The sequence below is a fragment of the Cyprinus carpio genome, chromosome B1 (assembly GCF_018340385.1).
Source record: "Cyprinus carpio isolate SPL01 chromosome B1, ASM1834038v1, whole genome shotgun sequence".
NCBI lineage: Eukaryota > Metazoa > Chordata > Actinopteri > Cypriniformes > Cyprinidae > Cyprinus > Cyprinus carpio.
Window position 1 is genome coordinate 35,929,409 of NC_056597.1, and position 19,373 is coordinate 35,948,781.

Consider the following 19,373-nt stretch of genomic DNA (forward strand, 5'->3'; position numbering starts at 1 on the left):
TGTAATTTTGGATTTTTTTTGGGATGGGGATGATGATGGAACGTTTAAAGCATGAAGGGACTTCGCACAGCTCCAGTAATCTGTTGAAGATCTGTGTGAAGATGGGGGCCAGCTGGTCAGCACAGGATTTCAGACAGACTGATGTAACACAATCTGGGCCTGGTGCTTTTTACCTTTACTGCTTCTGGAAGACCTGGCACACCTCTTCTTCACTGATCTAAATTGAAGGTGTGGGGGAGAGAGGGGTCGCAGGCAAGTAGCCCAGAGTGCAGTCTGGATGATGGGGCGGGGCGACACGTTAGGGCGGAGACGTGTCGCCCCGCCCACCTCAGCGGTTATTGGTTTATGATTAAGATGTTCTTATTGGTGTACAGATGAGTGACGATTTTACAGCTTATTGGTGTAGAGAATTATGACGCTATGAGCAGGATTGGAATGCGGAAGTAGACATTCAGAAGAATAAACTTTTAATATAAATTAACAAGCGAATATAAATGTTGCGTTTCCACAACATCCCATATAAATACAAAGAGTTTTGGATTACGACAAACAGAATATAAATAAATGGTTTAATTTACTCCCTCAACGGCTGTATTAGACACTACCTCGGCATTACTCGCTGGTTTTTGAAAGTGACACGGCAATATAATGCGACGCATGGTTATGTAGATAGTTATGTAGTACCTTGATTTATATATTCACATTATATATATGTATGTATGTGTGTGTGTGTGTGCATGTAACACACATATGTATATGTGTAAGTCGCTTTGGATAAAAGCGTCTGCCAAATGCATAAATGTAAATGTAAATGTAACAAATTGTCACCAGTCTCTGAACGCCACCAATAATATACTGAACATTCCCTTAGCCCCTACGAAAATTTACCATCGTTTTGCTACAAAAACTACACAGCAAAAAATCAACTCTGCTGGGAGTACATGTGAGACCACACTCAAGAGTGTGAAAGTGTTAAAATAGGAGTGTTAAATTAACACTGAAGCGGAGTTAAAGTTAATGAGATAATTAAGTGATTAACTGAGTGATGATTGACCATTATTGACGAGACCTGATGTTAACGAGCAGAATCAACAAAGACAAAAATCTAAAATTTTTATGTCACCATTATAGTGGTCAGTGTTTGCTTTAGTTGGGCTCTTGACTCTTATGTTTTTAAAATTAAATTTTATTTGGCTGTTATAACTCAGTTGTAATAGAGAGACGAGCAAAAACATGATTATGTGATATTAGTTATGTTTTTACATAATAATTATTTGACCTGAATCAACTTATTTAAAACCAAAAACATAAAGGAAATTACTAAGACAATTCAGGTAATAATTTATTCATGCCACAGTGCATCATGGGAGCCATGGATGAATTTTGATAGGTGGCACCCAGAATGCACTGCAACACAAGTCTCCTGCAACATGCTTTTTTTGATTGTCACCATCGTTGAGGTTCACAGGTTGATTCTTGATGTTTGCATGTCTAAATAAAAGACTCCTTTGAAAGATTTTTGAACAAACAACTTTTAAGAAATTCCACAGATTGTATTTAAAATGCTGGTAATCCTATGCTGAAGAATCATTAGGCCGCAATAATCAACAATGAAAGTTTAACTCAGTGATTCAGGAAAACCAATATTATATAAGGGTCAAGAGCCCAACTAAAGCAAACATTGGCCACTATAATGGTGACATTAAAATAGTGATTTTCGTCTTTGTTGATTCTGCTTGTTAACATCAGGTCTCGTCAATAATGGTCAATCATCACTCAGTTAATCAACTAAAAAACTAAAAAAATTTAACTAATCACCAACCTTAATTTAACACTCCTATTTTAACACTTTCACACTCTGGAGTGTGGTCTCACATGTACTCCCAACAGAGTTGATTTCACTCTGGATTTTTTGCTGTGTAGGTTCATTTATACATGTATATATAAAAGATATTAAACATTATATAAACACTGACTACAGACAACCTTGCTTTAGACAAACTTTATAGATTGTTGTCACAACTGCATACTCATTCTTTTATAATACTACTAATAAAATATTTATATATACAGTACTGTGCAGAAGTGTTAGGCATGTTAGTATTTTCACATTGAAAAAAATTGTTTTAAGTTGCATCTGCAGCCCCGCCTCATACCTGCTTGGTTCGATCGCCTCACATATAAACACACCACATACCTACTCTGATTGGTTCGATCGTCTTTCATAGACATACATGATAGGAAATGTGTGTGTAGTTAGTGTAGGACGGAGTATGTTGTTTAAAAAGCTAAAAATGCTGTGCAGTTTTACAAAGCCTTCATTATAAAGCACAGTTGTTTATTGTTAACTTGACTCGCTGTGTCTTTTTTATTGAATCACGAGATGTTAGCTGCTGCAAGTTTAATCTTCTGGAACAGTCAAATTCACCAATGAATCATTGGGACATTCTAAAGCACTTAACTTGAAAGTTCGTGGCTTTATGCATTAAAACGGTGTTTTAAAAAGACCAAACTCAGTAAACAAATTATTAATAAAGCATTCTATTGACAGACAAGCAGATATGAGTCCAGAATACGATCGTTAAGCATTTTCCTCCTATAACCTTCTTGCCTGTAGATAGAATGCTTTATTAAAAATGTTTACTGAGTTTGTTCTTTTTAAAACATATTTTAATGCATTACGCCACGTTAAGCGTTTTCCTTTTAGGCTAATGGTTTTCTACAGGAGGAAAATGCTTAAAACGTAATTAAATGCATTGCGTTCATATTCTGGACTCATCTGCTTGTCTGTGAATAGAATTCTTTATTATTAATGTGTTTACTAAGTTTGGTCTTTAAAAAAAAAAAAAAAAAAAAAACGTTTTAATGCATTAAACCACGTTAAGCATTCCAGCTGAATGAAAAGAATCGGCTCAATAATGGTCACAAAATGGGTATCGGACACTGGCCGGTAGAAATAAAAGTTTCTCAATTTCTTCACTTTAAAAGAATGAGGAGCAGCATATTTCCTGAAATAAAAGGGAGGAAAAGTCTATGCTTTGCAATGTAGTAAAGAAAATTAAAGTTTCATAAAAATTTAAATGGCACACAGCAGACACAACGTAACAATTATTGTCTTGTCATGCTATATAAATTAAAACAATACTTTTTCAATTTAAAAAAAAACTTTCTCATGCTCTGATGATATGAAACAATCAAATTTACAAAAAATATTTAATTCATAATTCATTCTTCTATCTGAAGACCTGATCCTCCCACTGTGGATAATAAACCCAATTCATTTATTAAATGTAGTTGGTTGTTCATCTGTTAGCCTAAAGATCTGTTTAATTTAACAAAACAATCATTTCAGGGACATGGCGAGTTACAGGTTAATGTTTTATTTTTTCTTCTGTGCATTATAATCAAGGCTTTGTAAAACTGCACATCCTTTTTAGACGATCGAACCAATCAGAGTAGATAAGGGGGAGAAATTCACACACCATTCTTCAGCCATGAACCTATAAACACAGAAAATAACTTACCGAAATTCTCTTACCGTTTTTCAGGGATGAAGCGATACAGTAAGAACAGAAGTTCACAATCATTAGATGACTTCTCTTGAAGACGAAAACTTTATCTTCCTCTTATCACATACATTTACTCTCAGACTCTGCTTAAAAACAGCTTTGTTTAAATAAACCAAAAAAATATTATTATAATAAAAAAAAATAGGGCAAATGAAACAGCATCTGCCAGTGCATAATAATTAGTGAACCAGAGGGGAAAAAAAAAGATGAAGTGAAAATAGAACAAGATGCAAAGTTTTTCACATTTTCATAGCAACTTTCACATGGAGTGGAGCTTTTCATTTCTCAGACAGGATTGTCCACAGATACTGAGTTCCTTCACAGTGAACAAATGCAATTGTGGGATCTTTTTTTTTCTACTTGGAGTTAATTTAATGAGTTTTGTTGGAGCTTTTAAGATCTTACAATTCTGTTTTACACTAAGTTTTTGTTCCTCTTTTGTGTGTTGATAAGAGGCCTGTGAACTACATTAAACATTTATGCAAATCCTGAACCGACAGTCTCTCTCTCAGAGCTTCAACAGAACTCAGTACCACTCAGATACCATCTATCTATCTATCTATCTATCTATCTATCTATCTATCTATCTATCTATCTATCTATCTATCTATCTATCTATCTATCTATCTATCTATATGTCTGTCTATCTATCTATGATTGTGTTATGATGTGAATCAGGCCTGCCTGCACCAGCAGTCCAGTGCTGTAAACACATTCTCATCAAATGAAGAAATGTCTGTCAGTAACTAGAGAAGTGCAAACAAGGTTCACCAGCAGTTGGTGTAAAGATGCAGGAGAAAAACAACGATTCACAAAACATATAGCATTAAAATTGGACATGCTTGCAAACTACTGAACTTAAACAAACAAATAAATCCAATAGTGTGATCTTATGATTTCTTTTTTTAAATTATTTTTATTTTTTTAAATACACAGTTATTATAGTAAATTATTCACCACTGGACTGCAATGATTCAGTTTTCAATACATACTACAGTGAAATACAGAACAACAGTTATTTCTGGTCCTTGAACCTGACTGGCTGATAAGGGTGTGATATTAGAGTGATATCAGATCTCCAAAAGCTGTTTCACAGTTTGTAATCGTATCACTCCGCTTACAGCGAGTGTCATAGAGGACGCCCAAATCCAGTATCATTTTAGAAATATTACTGTTTTTGTGTCACAGAATGTAGTTTTAAAAGATTTTCAGGTGAGATTGTACTTGTTTATAGTTCAGATATGCAGTTTGTTAATAAAGATAATGTCTTTATGAAATTTTGCTTTGCCATTTTCGGACATGTGAGCTCCAGATGGTCAGCAGTCGTTCTGGGCTCATGAAGCCTCCCGAGAGTCTTCTGGAATATGATGCTGGGTCAGATGTCTCTGTAGTGATTAAACATGATGTAACACTGAGTTGAAATGTTCAGCAGCCCAGATAGGAAAACTGTGTAGTGCTTATAATGCACAGGAGACGAGAAGATGGCATATTCCCCAGAGATTAATAAAATGCCTCATGTGCCGCCAAAACAATTGACCACATACATGGGGAACGAGTGAGGAAAAATGTACATAAGCATCCAACTCAGGTCACAGACAGAAAAAAATAAAATAAAGATAAACAGATGTCGGTAGAGTGAGTTATCTCTTCTCCTTTCCATCTCATACAGACACATGCTAAGCACATGCGCAGTTGGCAATCTGCCACAAAACTACCGTGAATGCTCTAGTGGCTGTTACATAATGCAGCAAAAGTGATATACTGTATCCCATAATTTTTTGTTTATATATATGACAAATATTGCCCACTATTAGTATATATTGTCATATATGTTACCTATAAGGCCATATACGGCAATAATTGTCCTGAAAATTCACAGTGAATACGACAAAAAAACAAAAAAAAAGTTACTGTTAATTGTAAAATTTTACTGACTAGTACGCAGCCGGCTTACGCTCTTCTGTGTCAGCCGCGCCACGAGGATATGTTTTTTACGTGTATTTACACTTTGGTTTGAAAGAAAACAGTGCATCGGCACAGCAAGGCTGACACAGAAGAGCGTAAGCCACCTGCATACTAGTCAGATTTGCCAAAATGACACTATGCTGATTTGGAGAGACACAGAGGAAAGGAATTGTTGAATAAAGTCGTTATTTTTGTTTTCTTTGTGTACAAAAAGTATTTTTGTCTCTTCATAACGTTATGGTTGAATCACTGATGGCAGATGAACTATTCTGACGATGCTTTTCATACTTTTTTGGACCTTGACACTGTTATTTACTTGGCAGTCTATTGGGACAGTCTCAAGCCTCCCTGTTTTCATCCAAAATATTTTAAATTGTGTTCTGAAGACGAACAAAGCTTTTACGGGTTTGGAATGACATGGGGGTAAGTGATTAATGACAACATTTTCATTTTGCGGTGGAGTAACCCTTTAAAGAGCAGTGAACATGCTTAAGTTGTTCCAAAATAACTAATTTAATGTGCACTTAAAGACATGTACAATTAAAATATAATAAATACATCAATATTAGTACAACTGAAGTGTATTTCTCTTTTACCTGGGTTGTGACCCAACACACTGCATATTAAACAAAAGTAAGCGAAACAAGATTGTGAAATAATGATGTTCGTTAATATTATCATGAACTGCAGAGGCACAAAACATGACAGACAGGTTTGGTTTCTAAAAGTAATAAAAGCAAAACTTCATGCGAAGTTCTTGATAAGACAGAACAGGTCGAACATTGCTTCAGGACAGCAAGGTTTTTTTTTTTTTTTTTTTTGCTCTATAAAGGACATTTTGTTTACAGGTATGTATTTAAAGAATGTTTATCTTCATATCTTCACAGACATGATAAATATCTGAGTCAACAGGTTATTCTGAAGATTTCTGGTGTCTCATGCTTCTTTAGTTTACCGGTTTAATTCAGCTAATGCAATATATGTGTATATATATATATATATATATATATATATATATATATATATATATATATATATATATATATATAATTCATGATATAATTCATGAATCCTTGAACACATTGTACCTAAAGCTATGTACCATTTAGAAAATAATATTTACACTTTAAGTACTAATGTGCACATTTAAGAAATAAAATTGCACTCTTTAGGGGTAAAAAAAGGAAAAAAAGTATGTCTTTTGAAAAGGTACACGTCATTAGCTTGTTTCCATCCAAAAATGCGAATTTAACTTATACACAAAACTGGAATATAGCATAAAAGGTTTGCGAATAAAGCAAGTTTCCATCCAATGAGTAAAAGAGCACAAAATCTAGGAAAACTAGGAGAAGCCACTGAGTATAATAATTGTCATATGTAATAAATTACTTGTGCTTCAGAGAGTGCAGACCTAACACAATGAATGTGGTCCTTGCTTTTAGAGGTGGATGCCTTCTGTTTGGGAAAGCAGTCAAATAAGACAGTAATTATACAGAAATAATTTGATGACAGACTTTCCTCAGGCATTTCAGAACGACCAAAACAACCTGTAGATGCTGTGAACGAGATCGGTCTGCAGGTTAGTCAAGGTATCCTGTTTCATAGTGCAAAAAGTCACATGACTTTCCATGCGCATGATGGAATTTATTTGGTAAATGTGTTACCATCGTAGTTTATGCAATTTTTTTTCTTATCAGATAAAAAGTTTATCCTGCTTAGTTGTGTGAATAATTTTTTTTATGCACAGTTTTAGAGTTTATGCGCATCTTGACGTTTCCATCCAGGTGCTTTTTATGCGAGCATCCAAAATGTGCATACAAATAGGTTGATGGAAACATAGCTATTGACAGTTTGTGTATAAGTTCACAATACTAGCCCTTTCCTGGAGCCATATTCCACTATACATTTTTGTCATGGTTCTCTGTGCTATTTTTCTCTTGTAATTAAAGAGTAAATATGTTGAGACTCCTGTTATAGTGTTCCTGCTTTTTTTTTTAACAGACAACTGCAGAATTTTAGCTCTGTGAGCAAGAATATCTTGACTAATCTACATTCATCTAAAATAGAAATGAAACAAAGCCAAGCTAAAGTGCTATTACTGAGAACAGCCGTGTTTGTTCAACTGCATTTTATGTGGGAACGCCTCATTTTCAGAGCTGTACGGACATGTTCCTCACTCACAAGCTGACGTAAAATAGGAGAGCAACAGACATGTTCACGCCATCTAAGAAGAAATCAAATGCACCAGGTAATCATGAGTTTATGGACAATATTACGGGTCAAAATCGTTTCATGTTTTGAAGGATTTCGAAGTTGACCATTTCCATGTATTATCAGTCTGCAGGTTAAGACCATATGCATTACTACAAGCTTGTTTACTTTGGACATTGTTCTGTTTGGTAAGTTTGTGAGACATTTTAAAGCAGATGTTAAAAAATGATCAAATAAATAAGCTTTTTATTTCTGCCTAAAATAAGGATAAAATTAATTAGAGCTTCATTTCTGCCTTACAAGTTAAGAAGACAGTAGCATTCAACTCAATTTGAACTGAGAAATGTATTTTTAAATTCCAATTTAATTTAATTTATAAATCTGAATTATTAGCATCATTAGCAAACAAATGCAGAATTTGAATGTGTACAGATTTGTGTAACTGCTGTAATTGTGGTTTTAAAGTAAAATAGGTTTTATCAGGAATCAATGAAGTTAAGGTTAGGGTCAGTTGTTTTGAAACATTTGAGATATTTTGATTGTTTGTTTTTCTCAGCTCTTAATTCCATTGCACTGTTGGGTCTTTATTTGTAGGCTAAATATTAGAAAATCACAAGATTCGTCTGTGTGCCAAACAGACGGAGCACAAAGGAATAGCTCAATGATTCTGACTAAGTACTTTGCCTAAACATTTTCTTGTTAGACATTAAACGTGGGTGTAAAGGAATCTGTTTTCTGAAGTTAGGGGGAATGCTAGTGCACTACGGAACTCCAGCAAGAAGTGTGACAGGAGACAGATGATTGTTCAATTGTTTATCTTCAGGATGTGTCACTTTACATTATCAAGCATTGTACATTCATTAGGAACAGAGGTGGTAAAATAAATAAACAAATAAGATATATCAGTATGTATACAGTAAACATAAACATCTACCTTAGTAGATCTTTTAATGCGTTAATATTAAATACAACATGAGAAATGGCATTAAACATGTGCACGCAAATAATATATGCATCACATCTCCACATGAACTGAACTACAATATGGACCGATAACAACAATTAGACATGCAGTGGCAACATTATCACAATATGACAGATAAATAAAGATAAATTAACTTACATTCATGCACGCACATTTACCACTTACAGAAGGCAGGCAGAGAACGAAACTGAAAGTAAGCTGGAACCGCTCTGGCATAACTACTACAACTAGGTTGCATGCATATTGACAAGACAACCCTTACAATGAATGAGGAATTTAGTACAGTGGGTTTAAAAGGATACATGTAAGACAAGTAAATGTGTTTTATGAGCGCAGAAACAATAAAGAGACTTAAAGGGATAGTTCACCCAAAAATGAAAATTACCCCATGATTTCTTCTCACTCTCAAGGCATCTATAGGTGTATATGACTTTCTTCTTTCAGACAAATCCAATAGGAGTTATGTTTAAAAACGTCTGGCTCTTCCAAGATTTATAATGGTAGTGATTGGCTCTTATTTTTCAATAGTCCAAAAGAAGTCCAATAAAATGCATCCATCCAAAACGTGCCTCAGATGGCTCTGGGCGGTAAACAAAGGCCTCCTGTAGTGAATCAATGTGTTTTTATAAGAAAAATATCTATATTTACAGTTTTTACAAACAGTAATCTCTAGATTCGGCTAACTGTCGTGTGCACGTTCACAGTAGAACGCCGCTCCCAGGTGGATGATGTAGGACGTCGGTGTAGCGTAAGCTCCGGTGAAAGATGACGAACGCGGAAGCACAGAAGAGAGAGCAAAACAAAACACTGATTTGAAAAATTAGGATTTGTAAAGAAAAATGTCTGACTGGGATTTCTTTGCTAAAGGAAACTTTGCTTTCTTTGCTCCTGTAAACAAACGTTGGTCCTCATGAGACTAGCATATTCTCACTGGAGCTTACGGTACGCCTAGGTCCCAGCTAACAAAAAAGAACGTCCTCTAAAAGACCTCTGTAAACTTCTGTGACCTCTGTCTCCTAAATGACCCAGAACGTCCCCTAAATGACCCCTGTGAATGCCCCCTGGAGGCAAGCGTGTAGGGTCCCCTTGATGTCGACAACGTCTTCCCGGATGTTCACAGGATGTCCAGGGGTCATTCGGGATCTTTAAAGGGGTCATCGGATGCCCATTTTCCACAAGTTGATATGATTCTTGATGAAAAGTCTGTAACATAGTTTGGTTAAAATTTCTCAATGGTAGTATAAAAAACATATTTTTACCCTGTCAAAAACAGCTCTTTTCAGAGCAAGCCATTTTGTAGCATTTTCCTTTCCTTTAAACCCGCTCTCTGTGGGATTGATTACTTTAGCACGTTATTAGGAAAAGCATTTGCAAAGATTCATATAGGCATCTCAGTGTGTATTTTTACCATATGGAAATTCAATATTTAAGTTAAATATCTGTTGATTTGGATACTTTTAATCATTTAAGCTTTACATGCTAACATTAGCTTCTAAAGTGTTCACATAGCGGTCAGCAGATGGACAACTTCAGCAAATGTTTAAAAAGGTAAACTTTTCATAAAATGTAAACATTACGAAATACACAGTGGTTATGGTAGCTAATGTCTACAAATCGAAAAGTAAAAATATGAAAGCGAAAACTTGCAAAAACATGCACGTACCCTAAAGTGAAGTCATGTGTTTGATTGTGCATTTGATTGTCACTTGCTTGTATCTCCCAATGTGGCTAAATTATATTACACTTTTTTTTTTTTTTTGAGCTGCACATGCTTTACCAGCCTTAAGTGCAACAACTAAAATAATAATTTTCCTAAAGTAAAATTTTCTTGTTGCCTGACCAAACAGTTTAACAGTTGACAGTTTTGTATATGGGTAGGATTCATCTATTTGTCTTACCTGTGATATTTTATACTTTCTTTTCCAGCAATGTACTTTTCCATTCTTCATTTTTTCTTTGGCTGCATCCATCAGTCAACTAACATTCTTTTAGAGTTTGACTAAAAAGACGTTTGACAAGCAGCAACTTGATGTTTGTTTTTGATTTTTTGTGTAAAGGAAACTTTTTACTTGTTGTTTTTGAACCCAGCCCATTCACAGTTTGTGCATGATTTCGCCAAACGCCTATAGATCTATAACTTTTCTAGTATTATCCAGAAAGTATGTGTAACTACAATGAACATTTAACATTTGCACATAGTAATAAATGTATTTTGGTGTGAATGATATCCTGGTCCTCTCTCAGGCTCTATGGGCACTGACTGATGGGATCCACATCAAACTATTTCAGCCCACCAGACCTAAACCAGTTCCTCGAAATAACAGTTCATCCATAATAACCGCATTTGACATGGGAATCAGTGATGAGGAGTGGGAAAGACTACAGAAGGCTATTGACTGGCCTATTCCAGATCAAGAAATCACTCATCTGAGTCAGAGCACAAGTCCAGTCCACTCAACTTTCTCTATTGTGGGACTCAAAGAGAGTTACAAAGTGGGAGAAAAGATCTCTGTTATTATCACAGCCAGAGACCACAACAAGAACCTGAAAAGATATGGAGGAGATTTTTTCAAAGCAAAACTTTTCAATGCAGAGCTAAAGGTGTGTTATATTATAATATATTAATTTTAAAATAAAAATAAATAAATATAGTGTTTCACTTGCATCAATTGTTGATTTTTTAGCAAAATATTACATATTATGGTTAGGTTTAAAAGTTTTAAAAATGTATTTGCCAACAGACATTAGTTTTCTGCATTACATTTGTTCTTTTGCGTTCTTCTTGAAGCGAGTGTGTACGGGGAGGTTGTGGATCATCGTAATGGAACTTACTCTGTTGCTCTTCTTCTGCCCTGGGAAGGTCAGGCACAAGTTTCTGTACGTCTAGAGCACTCCAGCGAGGTTGTGCAGATTCTTAAAAAATACAGGGAGTCTTCATTCCCACGCAGCCACTATAATGGCTACTTTGAAGGGCCAGGACTCAATGAAACTAAGATCTTTGAAGTAGTAGAATGTAATCTGAAGTGGGGTGCAGATGGAAGTTGGAGGAAAGGCGACTGCTGCTGTGAGTATAAGGATATAAAAACAGGGACGGTGTGGCAGTGTGAGAGACCAAAGGAACTTTCCTGTGACCACCTGGTTCATCACTCATATGGACGTTTGGAAAGCCCATTAAATCTTTTTGAGCAGCAGCTTTTTACAAAGTAATGACTCAAAATAAATTCCAAAATAACTGTAGAATTCTAAAACAAACAAACAAAAGTGTACAAAATGTGTCTGTTTTTTTCTCTCCACAGGAATTTAACAAATATTGCTATTAGTGGAGACATAAAAATCATAAATGTCCTTCCCACCACTGCACCCATTGGTAAGTTTAATGGTCTCTGAACATTTTGACCATCTCATTTCCTGTTTGATAAAAAAGAAAAGAAATAATGGCTCTTTTTTTCAATGTCAAACCATTATTAGGCTTGAGTTCTTCTTTGTTTATTGTTTGCAAATTGGTTTATGGCATTAATATTTGTCATTGTTTACAAATTGAAATTGTCGCACATACATAAGTGGCATTTTAGTGAAGGAAATATTTTTGCGTTTCCCAAAAGCAACTATGGTCGCAAGTTCTGTTGTTACCAATAGAGTTCAAGGGAACTTACAACCATAGTTAGCTAATGATGCTTTTGGGAAACACACCCCTGGCGTCTCATGTCGCAAGTTCAATGACACAGGAAGTGATGATTCTCTCCTGCCAATCAGGGAACGGTAGTGTTTCCATGTCACATTTTAGTAATGGTACGGCTTTCTTGGAACCTCTACTAAGGTGGTACTGAAAAAAGTACCAGGTACCGGGTACTGTACCCAGTGGAAACCCCCCCAAAAGTGAGTCGTACCGAACTGCACCGCACCATGCCGTACCATGCAGTGTAAAATCACCAATAGAGAGACACATTCCACAAGCTGTCATTTTGGCAGATTGACTTCAATATATGCTCTTTTTAGATTTACGAGAAAGTTTTGAGTTCTGAAACTTATGGGATGTTTTTTGAATACATTGACCTCTTATATGTCAAAAGATCAAGGGAATTTTGATTTCTCACTTCATGACCCCTTTAAGCCACAATACACACAATGATGGTTTGAAATAAAGTGAAATGTCATTGAAGTAAAAACATATATGAAACCAATTACAAACAGGAACAATTTTATATAATAACATATATGCCATACAAATATGTTATCCTCAAGTCGGGACTCAAACTTGGGTCGCTCAAAGCATAATGGCATAAACATACACACACATTAACATACAGATTTTTGTATGCATGTTGCATATATAAACAAAATATATATTGTTGGCATGGATGCTGCATATAATATCAAATAAAAAAATCATCATATATTGTTAACACATATATACAAATTATACTATGGGTATTTTATATGTTATACAGTACAGTACAGTTTATATCTTCATCTACCCAGATAATTCATATATGTTAAAATGTTATATAGGAAATGGTCAAAACCTACATATACCACATATCAGAGGACAGATATAATCTGAAATCAAATGTAGTTTCAAAAGAATTCATATAGCTACAACAATCTTTTCTTTTTGAATGTTTGTTTGCTTTAGGCACAATGGAGAAATGCAGGTCTGGCATGACAACACCGGTTCCTGCAGGATTTTATTTGAATGATGTCTGGAAGTCTTTTGTATGCAACACTCGACAGTTCAGTCCTGCACAAATGGCAAACTGTCTTAAAAACAAGATTGTCTATTTGATGGGAGACTCCACTACAAGGCAGTGGTTCGAGTACTTAGAAAGAAACGTGCCAGGCAAGTGTGACTCAGTTTTCAGTATTCAATTATTCAATATTCAACTTGATAGCATGTATAATTATAAATTTAACAAGGTACTGACATACAAAGGCCCCGCAAAGGATATGACCACTCAAAGGATTAGTTCACTCTTGAATTAAAAATTTCCTGATAATTTACTCATCTCATTTTCTCTTCCAATGTCAAAATCATCGCTGTTATAAAGGGCGTTTGACTTTCTTTGCACGTTTGCTTTGTAAACACTGGGTTAGTACTTCTGCCTACGTCACGTGTGACCTTTCCAACATGACTACATAATGTGTGAGAAAATACCCAATTGTTTTGCTAGATAAGACCCTTATTCTTCAGCTGAAGCTGCATTAAAACTGCAATTTAAGCCTTCAACCCATTGATCCCCATTGAAGTCCACTATATGGAGAATAATCCTTGAACGTTTTCCTTAAACCTTCATTTATTATCAACTTAAGAAAGAAAGACAGGAACACATTTGATAACATGGGGGTTGTGAGTAAATTTTTAGGAAATTTTAATTCTGGAGTAAAACAGTCCTTTAATCCAAAGGTGAAGTATGTATATATTGGCATTAGATGAAAATACCAAAAACTGGTACACTTTTCAGGCAAAATTGCAAAATGTTGTTATGAAAATGGCATATAAAGGAATATGACAGACAAGAAAAGAAAATGTAAGTGCTAGTATTAGTTGGTTAAGTGCAGGCGAAAAAGATGAGTCTTTAGATGTTTTTTGAAACTGAGTGAAGACTCAGCTGTTCGAATTGAGATCGGGAGGTCATTCCACCAGCTGGGCGCAGTCCAGGAAAAGGTCCGTGAGAGTGATTGTAATATTTTGTATCTAATGCAATTGTAACACTTCCCAGTGTGCAATAATGAATTCACAGAGGGTGGTTGCACATTTCAGGTGGACTTTATTCTGAAAAATATGAATTCATATTTTTAGTAGCAGCACTGATGGTTAACATGCATTACTCTCACTCTTGAACTCTCTCGAAACAGCCTGCTGTTGTGGAACTTTCTAAAATAATAGAATATCATTCAGTCACTCCTGGAATAAGAATATGACAACACGTCATTCGTATTAGTAGCTTTGTTTTATGAAAGCTTTATAAATCTCACCTTGTTTTTGATCAGCTACTTTATCATCTGATTTAATTGGTTATAAAAAATTAAAAATTAGGGGGAAGTCGTGGCCTAATGGTTAGAGAGTCGGACTCCCAATCGAAGGGTTGTGAGTTCGAGTCTCGGGCCGGCAGGAATTGTGGGTGGGGGGAGTGCATGTACAGTTCTCTCTCCACCTTCAATACCATGACTTAGGTGCCCTTGAGCAAGGCATCGAACCCCCAACTGCTCCCCGGGCGCCGCAGCATAAAATGGCTGCCCACTGCTCCGGGTGTGTGTTCACAGTGTGTGTGTGTGTTCAATGCTCTGTGTGTGTGTGCACTTCGGATGGGTTAAATGCAGAGCACGAATTCTGAGTATGGGGCACCATACTTGGACGAGGCACTACTCACTCTAAGATACTTTTTTCACCTTTAAAAATAAATACTGACTTGACATCAGCATAGATTAAAACTTTGAAATGATCCAAAACACTACGCTATGCTTAGTAAGATAACTTTTGCTCTGCACACTGCTGGCATGGCGCTGCTGTCTGAGACTGCTGTGACATAAGTATTCTGTGGTTCTGCAGGCTGAAATTATTGCCTTTTCCCACCTTTCACCACAAGATGTCATTGGTGTGCAACGTCTTGAAAAGCTTTGAGTAATGAATCATTTTAAGTTACAGTTTAGGGGAAAGCCTTGGAGCTTCGCAAAGCTTCCTTTTACCATCACTAGCAGGGATAGTTCACCCAAAAATGAAAATTTGCTCATCATTACTTACATGCTTTTCCAAAGCTGTATGACTTTCTAAAGTTACAATTATAATATTAGTATCATGTATCTTTATCAGGCATAAAGAGAATGGACCTCCACACTCGTCCTACAAATGGCCCACTGATGGCTGTGGAGTTGAAAAATAACATCATTATTCACTGGAGGCCACACGGTGTTCCTGTGCGATTTAGTAAAATGCCTATTACAGATCTGCACTATATCAGCAACGATATTGATGAAATGGCCGGTGGACCTCATGCAGTCATTGTCTTCACATTCTTTGCACACCTGGTTTTTCACCCAATAACATTTTATGTGTATGAAGTGGCCAGAATCCGCCAGTCTGTTGTTGCGCTGCTGAGGCGCGCTCCAGAGACCACCGTCATCATCAAGTCTGGAAACACTGCTGGACTAAAGGTACACTTGCTCACTTTCCAATCCTACCTTGTTTTCAACAAGAAAATACAGTATGGCACTTGTTATGGTATTTGTTGTACATGAAAGTCTACAGTGTTGGGGAAACTTACTTTCAAAGTAATGCATTACAATATTGTTACGCCACTAAAAAAGTAACTAATTGTGTAATAGATTTTAACAAAGAAATCAAGTGGTATGTACAGTACATGCAGTATTGGCCATCACTTGATTGCAAATACAAATACAGAAATAAGACGAGTTAAGAAAAATCAGTACTTATCAAAATATTCACCCTGTATTTAAATATATGAACATAGAAAACAGCTGTTAACAAGTTAATGTAACGTATCCCATTCAATGTCTAGTAAAATAATCACAACTTACTGTCTTTATAGTGCTAAACATGGTTCTCCTCGGAGTAGATGTGCACACTGCATCTTCTTCTTGTTTGACAAGTGTCAGCATTAGGGCACAATACTGACACCTGGGAGGTCAACCAGGTACTGGTGCTGGAGTATTAACATGTCATGTTATCATAAGATTCCTGTTCATTTTAAATATTGTGGTTATCGCCAAAACTGGTATATTGTCAAATTAACACAATGTCAATATATTATGCTCTGAATATCACGATTATCATTAATACCAGTATATTGTGACACCCCTAGTCCAAAATTGACACGATTATTGATACTGATATCTGTGTATGTCAGTTTTGTTCATCTTTTTGTGCTCATTTATTTTAAAGTCTTCAAACTGATGTTGCAACTCACATTGCAGTAACACAGGGTTTGTAATGTATAAAAATTAAATTACACAACTAATAGATTCAAGTGACGTCAGTGAATACTGCAAATGTGTTTGTCAAACACACTGTCACAGCAACCAAAGAAGACGAATGATTGACAATAAGTGTAAAGGGCCCAACTAATGAACACTAATCACCATTATGGTGACTTGAATGAAACAAACGTTAGATTTAAACCCCTGTTATAAAGAACTTCTGTAGACCTCTAAGAGACATAAAGTCAACCTTGTTAGTAATAAGTGAAGCCAGTAATGATGTTTGGGGAGTTGTTTAATCCTCTTCTGCTGAGATCTTCAGAGATTAAATGTCTTTTATCTTCAGCTGATTATTTCTATGGCTGTGGCTAAAGTCAGTTGTTGTTGTTGTGTTTCTATTTGTCTCTTTTTTTCTGTTCTCTTCTTTCTTTCAGTGATCATGCTTGATAATGGGCTTATTAAGGCTGAGATGACTCCATAATTAATATACACAGATTTTGTGGCTTATTTCTTTGCTCTTGACTGACATGTGACATTGCTATGGCCTGCTTATGGCCAAGATCTGGCAAACAGGAGTGGTCCACTCGAGTGCCATCATTCCACACTAAATGTGGGCCAGATCATCATTACACATGTGCCAGACGTGGGACGAATCTGGGCCAAACAATATGTTGATATCTGGGTTGGCAATAAAGTTCTGATTCTGATCTGTTTTTTTTTTTTTTTTTTTTACAGAATATTTTTCAAAGTGATTGGCACATGTTGCAGTTGGACACAGTGATGCGGGAGATGTTCAGAGACATTGATGGAGTCATCTTCTTAGATGTCTGGCAAATGACTTCCTGTCACTATCTACGTGAACACATTCACCCAGGACCTGTCGTCATTGCTAATGAAGTCAACATGTTTCTCTCATATGTTTCTCCTAGCTGTGGCCTGTTCAAGTTGGTTTTGTTTCATAAAGAAAATGGGAAACTAAGCTGGTTGAGGGAAGGCTAACTGTCTGACTCTCTGGCAGGCTTCAATATTATTTGATTTTATTAACCACTATCAGTCCAAAAATTAAACTATTCTCCCTAAACCAGCTGAAGAGAAGGTGGTTTTGAATCACAGCTCAGTTTGCAATCTTTGTGAAGTGTTATTAATCTAAAGTTTTAAATCATAATAGCTCTATGATTATACAGTATAGGATCCAGCAGTGTCATAATCATTTATAAAAATATTTAAAAGCATGATAAGACACAAACATTTTGAGTTATTGTTTCATTTAAACACAAAGAGAAACATCAAGAATCAGTGCATAAATCTCAACAACTGTGACCATCAAAAGCTTCATTCTGGAATGCATGGGTACCTAGTCTCTGTGCAGTGTAGTATGAGCACACTTTGAGGGCACTGTGAGGTTACACTTTTAGCTCACTGTGACCTCACATAATCCTGTATCCTGGGAGCTCATGGTGACATCACTGTGAGATCAAATTGTTGACTGGGAATACATCTGGTGACAACGGCAGTGTGACTGGAGGTGCCACAACATACGGTTACAATCTGCTACAGTGTCAGTGTCACTGACACAATCCATCGGCACGTCACATGCCACTCTCCATTGACACATGTCAGTGAAAACCGGAAGTGTCACAGGATTAACTATTAATAACTATTTTCTATTTGAATATTAAAATGTAATTTATTCCTGTGGATTTTCAGCATCATTACTGCAGTCTTCATTGCATGATCCTTCAGAAATCATTCTAATTTACTGATTTAGTGCTGGATTTTTATTGGTACTCCGTTATCAATAATGGTTCTTCGTATTATCAGGAAAAAAAAAAAAAAGATATCACTTTAGCAGCAAAACATCACATTGAAATTTTTTTTGTAATATTGATAATGTTAAGACATATTTCGTGAGCAGCAAATCAGCATATTGGAATGATCATGTGAAGTCATGTGACACTGAAGACTGGAGTAATGATGCTGAAAATTCAGCTTTGATTACAGGAATAAATTACATTTTACAATATATATATTACAATATAAAATAGTATGCGATGGCAAAGCTGAATAAATAGCTTTGTATTCATCAATAAATCCTGAAAAAAGTATCACCCCCCCCCCCTCCCCAAAAATTGTTTTGAAAAAAATTATATTTTAAAGTATGTTAACATAGGAAAACCATTATTTTACATTTTAATATTCCACAATATTACTTTTTTTTTCTTTTTTTGATCAAATAAATGCTGGATACTTTTTTTCAAAAACATTAAAAATAGTAATGTGTCCAAACTTTCGACCAGCCCAGTCCCCTAGAATAAGCAGGCAGAATGCTCTCAGGTGCAACCTGAATGATAGAAACATAGAGGGGCACTGACGAGACAGATAGAGAACTGTATGCTCTATGTTAATTGAGAAATGAACTGAGAAATTGTCCAGCAACACTAAATAACAATCTGTTTCAGTTAAGGTTATACCTGAGAGCTGGGACTGTCAAATAGTAAGATGAGTCCCTCTTTTTTTTTTTTTTTTAGTGTTCAGTGGCGTTTGAGTTATTCAAGCTATTTGAATGCTACAATGTATAATTGAGTATTGATAATACTGAGTGCCTGATAATGTTAGTAGTGGAATATACTGTTTGTTAGGGCTGATTGTGGCTTGCAGCCAGTGTTGGGGAGTAACTAGTTACATGTAACGGCGTTACGTAAAACAAACAC

General features: G+C 35.8%; 1 protein-coding gene across 5 annotated transcripts; it reads left to right on the top strand.

The window, feature by feature from the left end:
* Nucleotides 1-7,645: 7,645 nt before the first annotated feature.
* LOC109097825 (NXPE family member 3-like) lies at nt 7,646-17,908 on the top strand. 5 transcript variants are annotated; one of them, XR_006153830.1, is made up of 9 exons: nt 7,647-7,782; nt 7,872-7,933; nt 10,975-11,331; nt 11,518-11,933; nt 12,027-12,097; nt 13,364-13,567; nt 15,539-15,879; nt 16,275-16,379; nt 17,398-17,533. XR_006153830.1 is itself a non-coding variant. In XM_042717278.1 (8 exons), exons 1-8 carry the CDS (start codon nt 7,746-7,748, stop codon nt 17,659-17,661), a joined length of 1,752 nt encoding a protein of 583 aa, XP_042573212.1. In that variant the 5' UTR covers nt 7,647-7,745; the 3' UTR covers nt 17,662-17,908. The 5 variants fall into 5 exon arrangements, 3 of the variants coding, with proteins under 3 accessions (XP_042573212.1, XP_042573214.1, XP_042573213.1); XR_006153829.1 differs by having other exon boundaries at nt 7,646-7,782; nt 15,539-16,379; XM_042717278.1 differs by lacking the exon at nt 16,275-16,379 and having other exon boundaries at nt 17,398-17,908.
* The last annotated feature ends 1,465 nt before the right edge of the window (nt 17,909-19,373 follow it).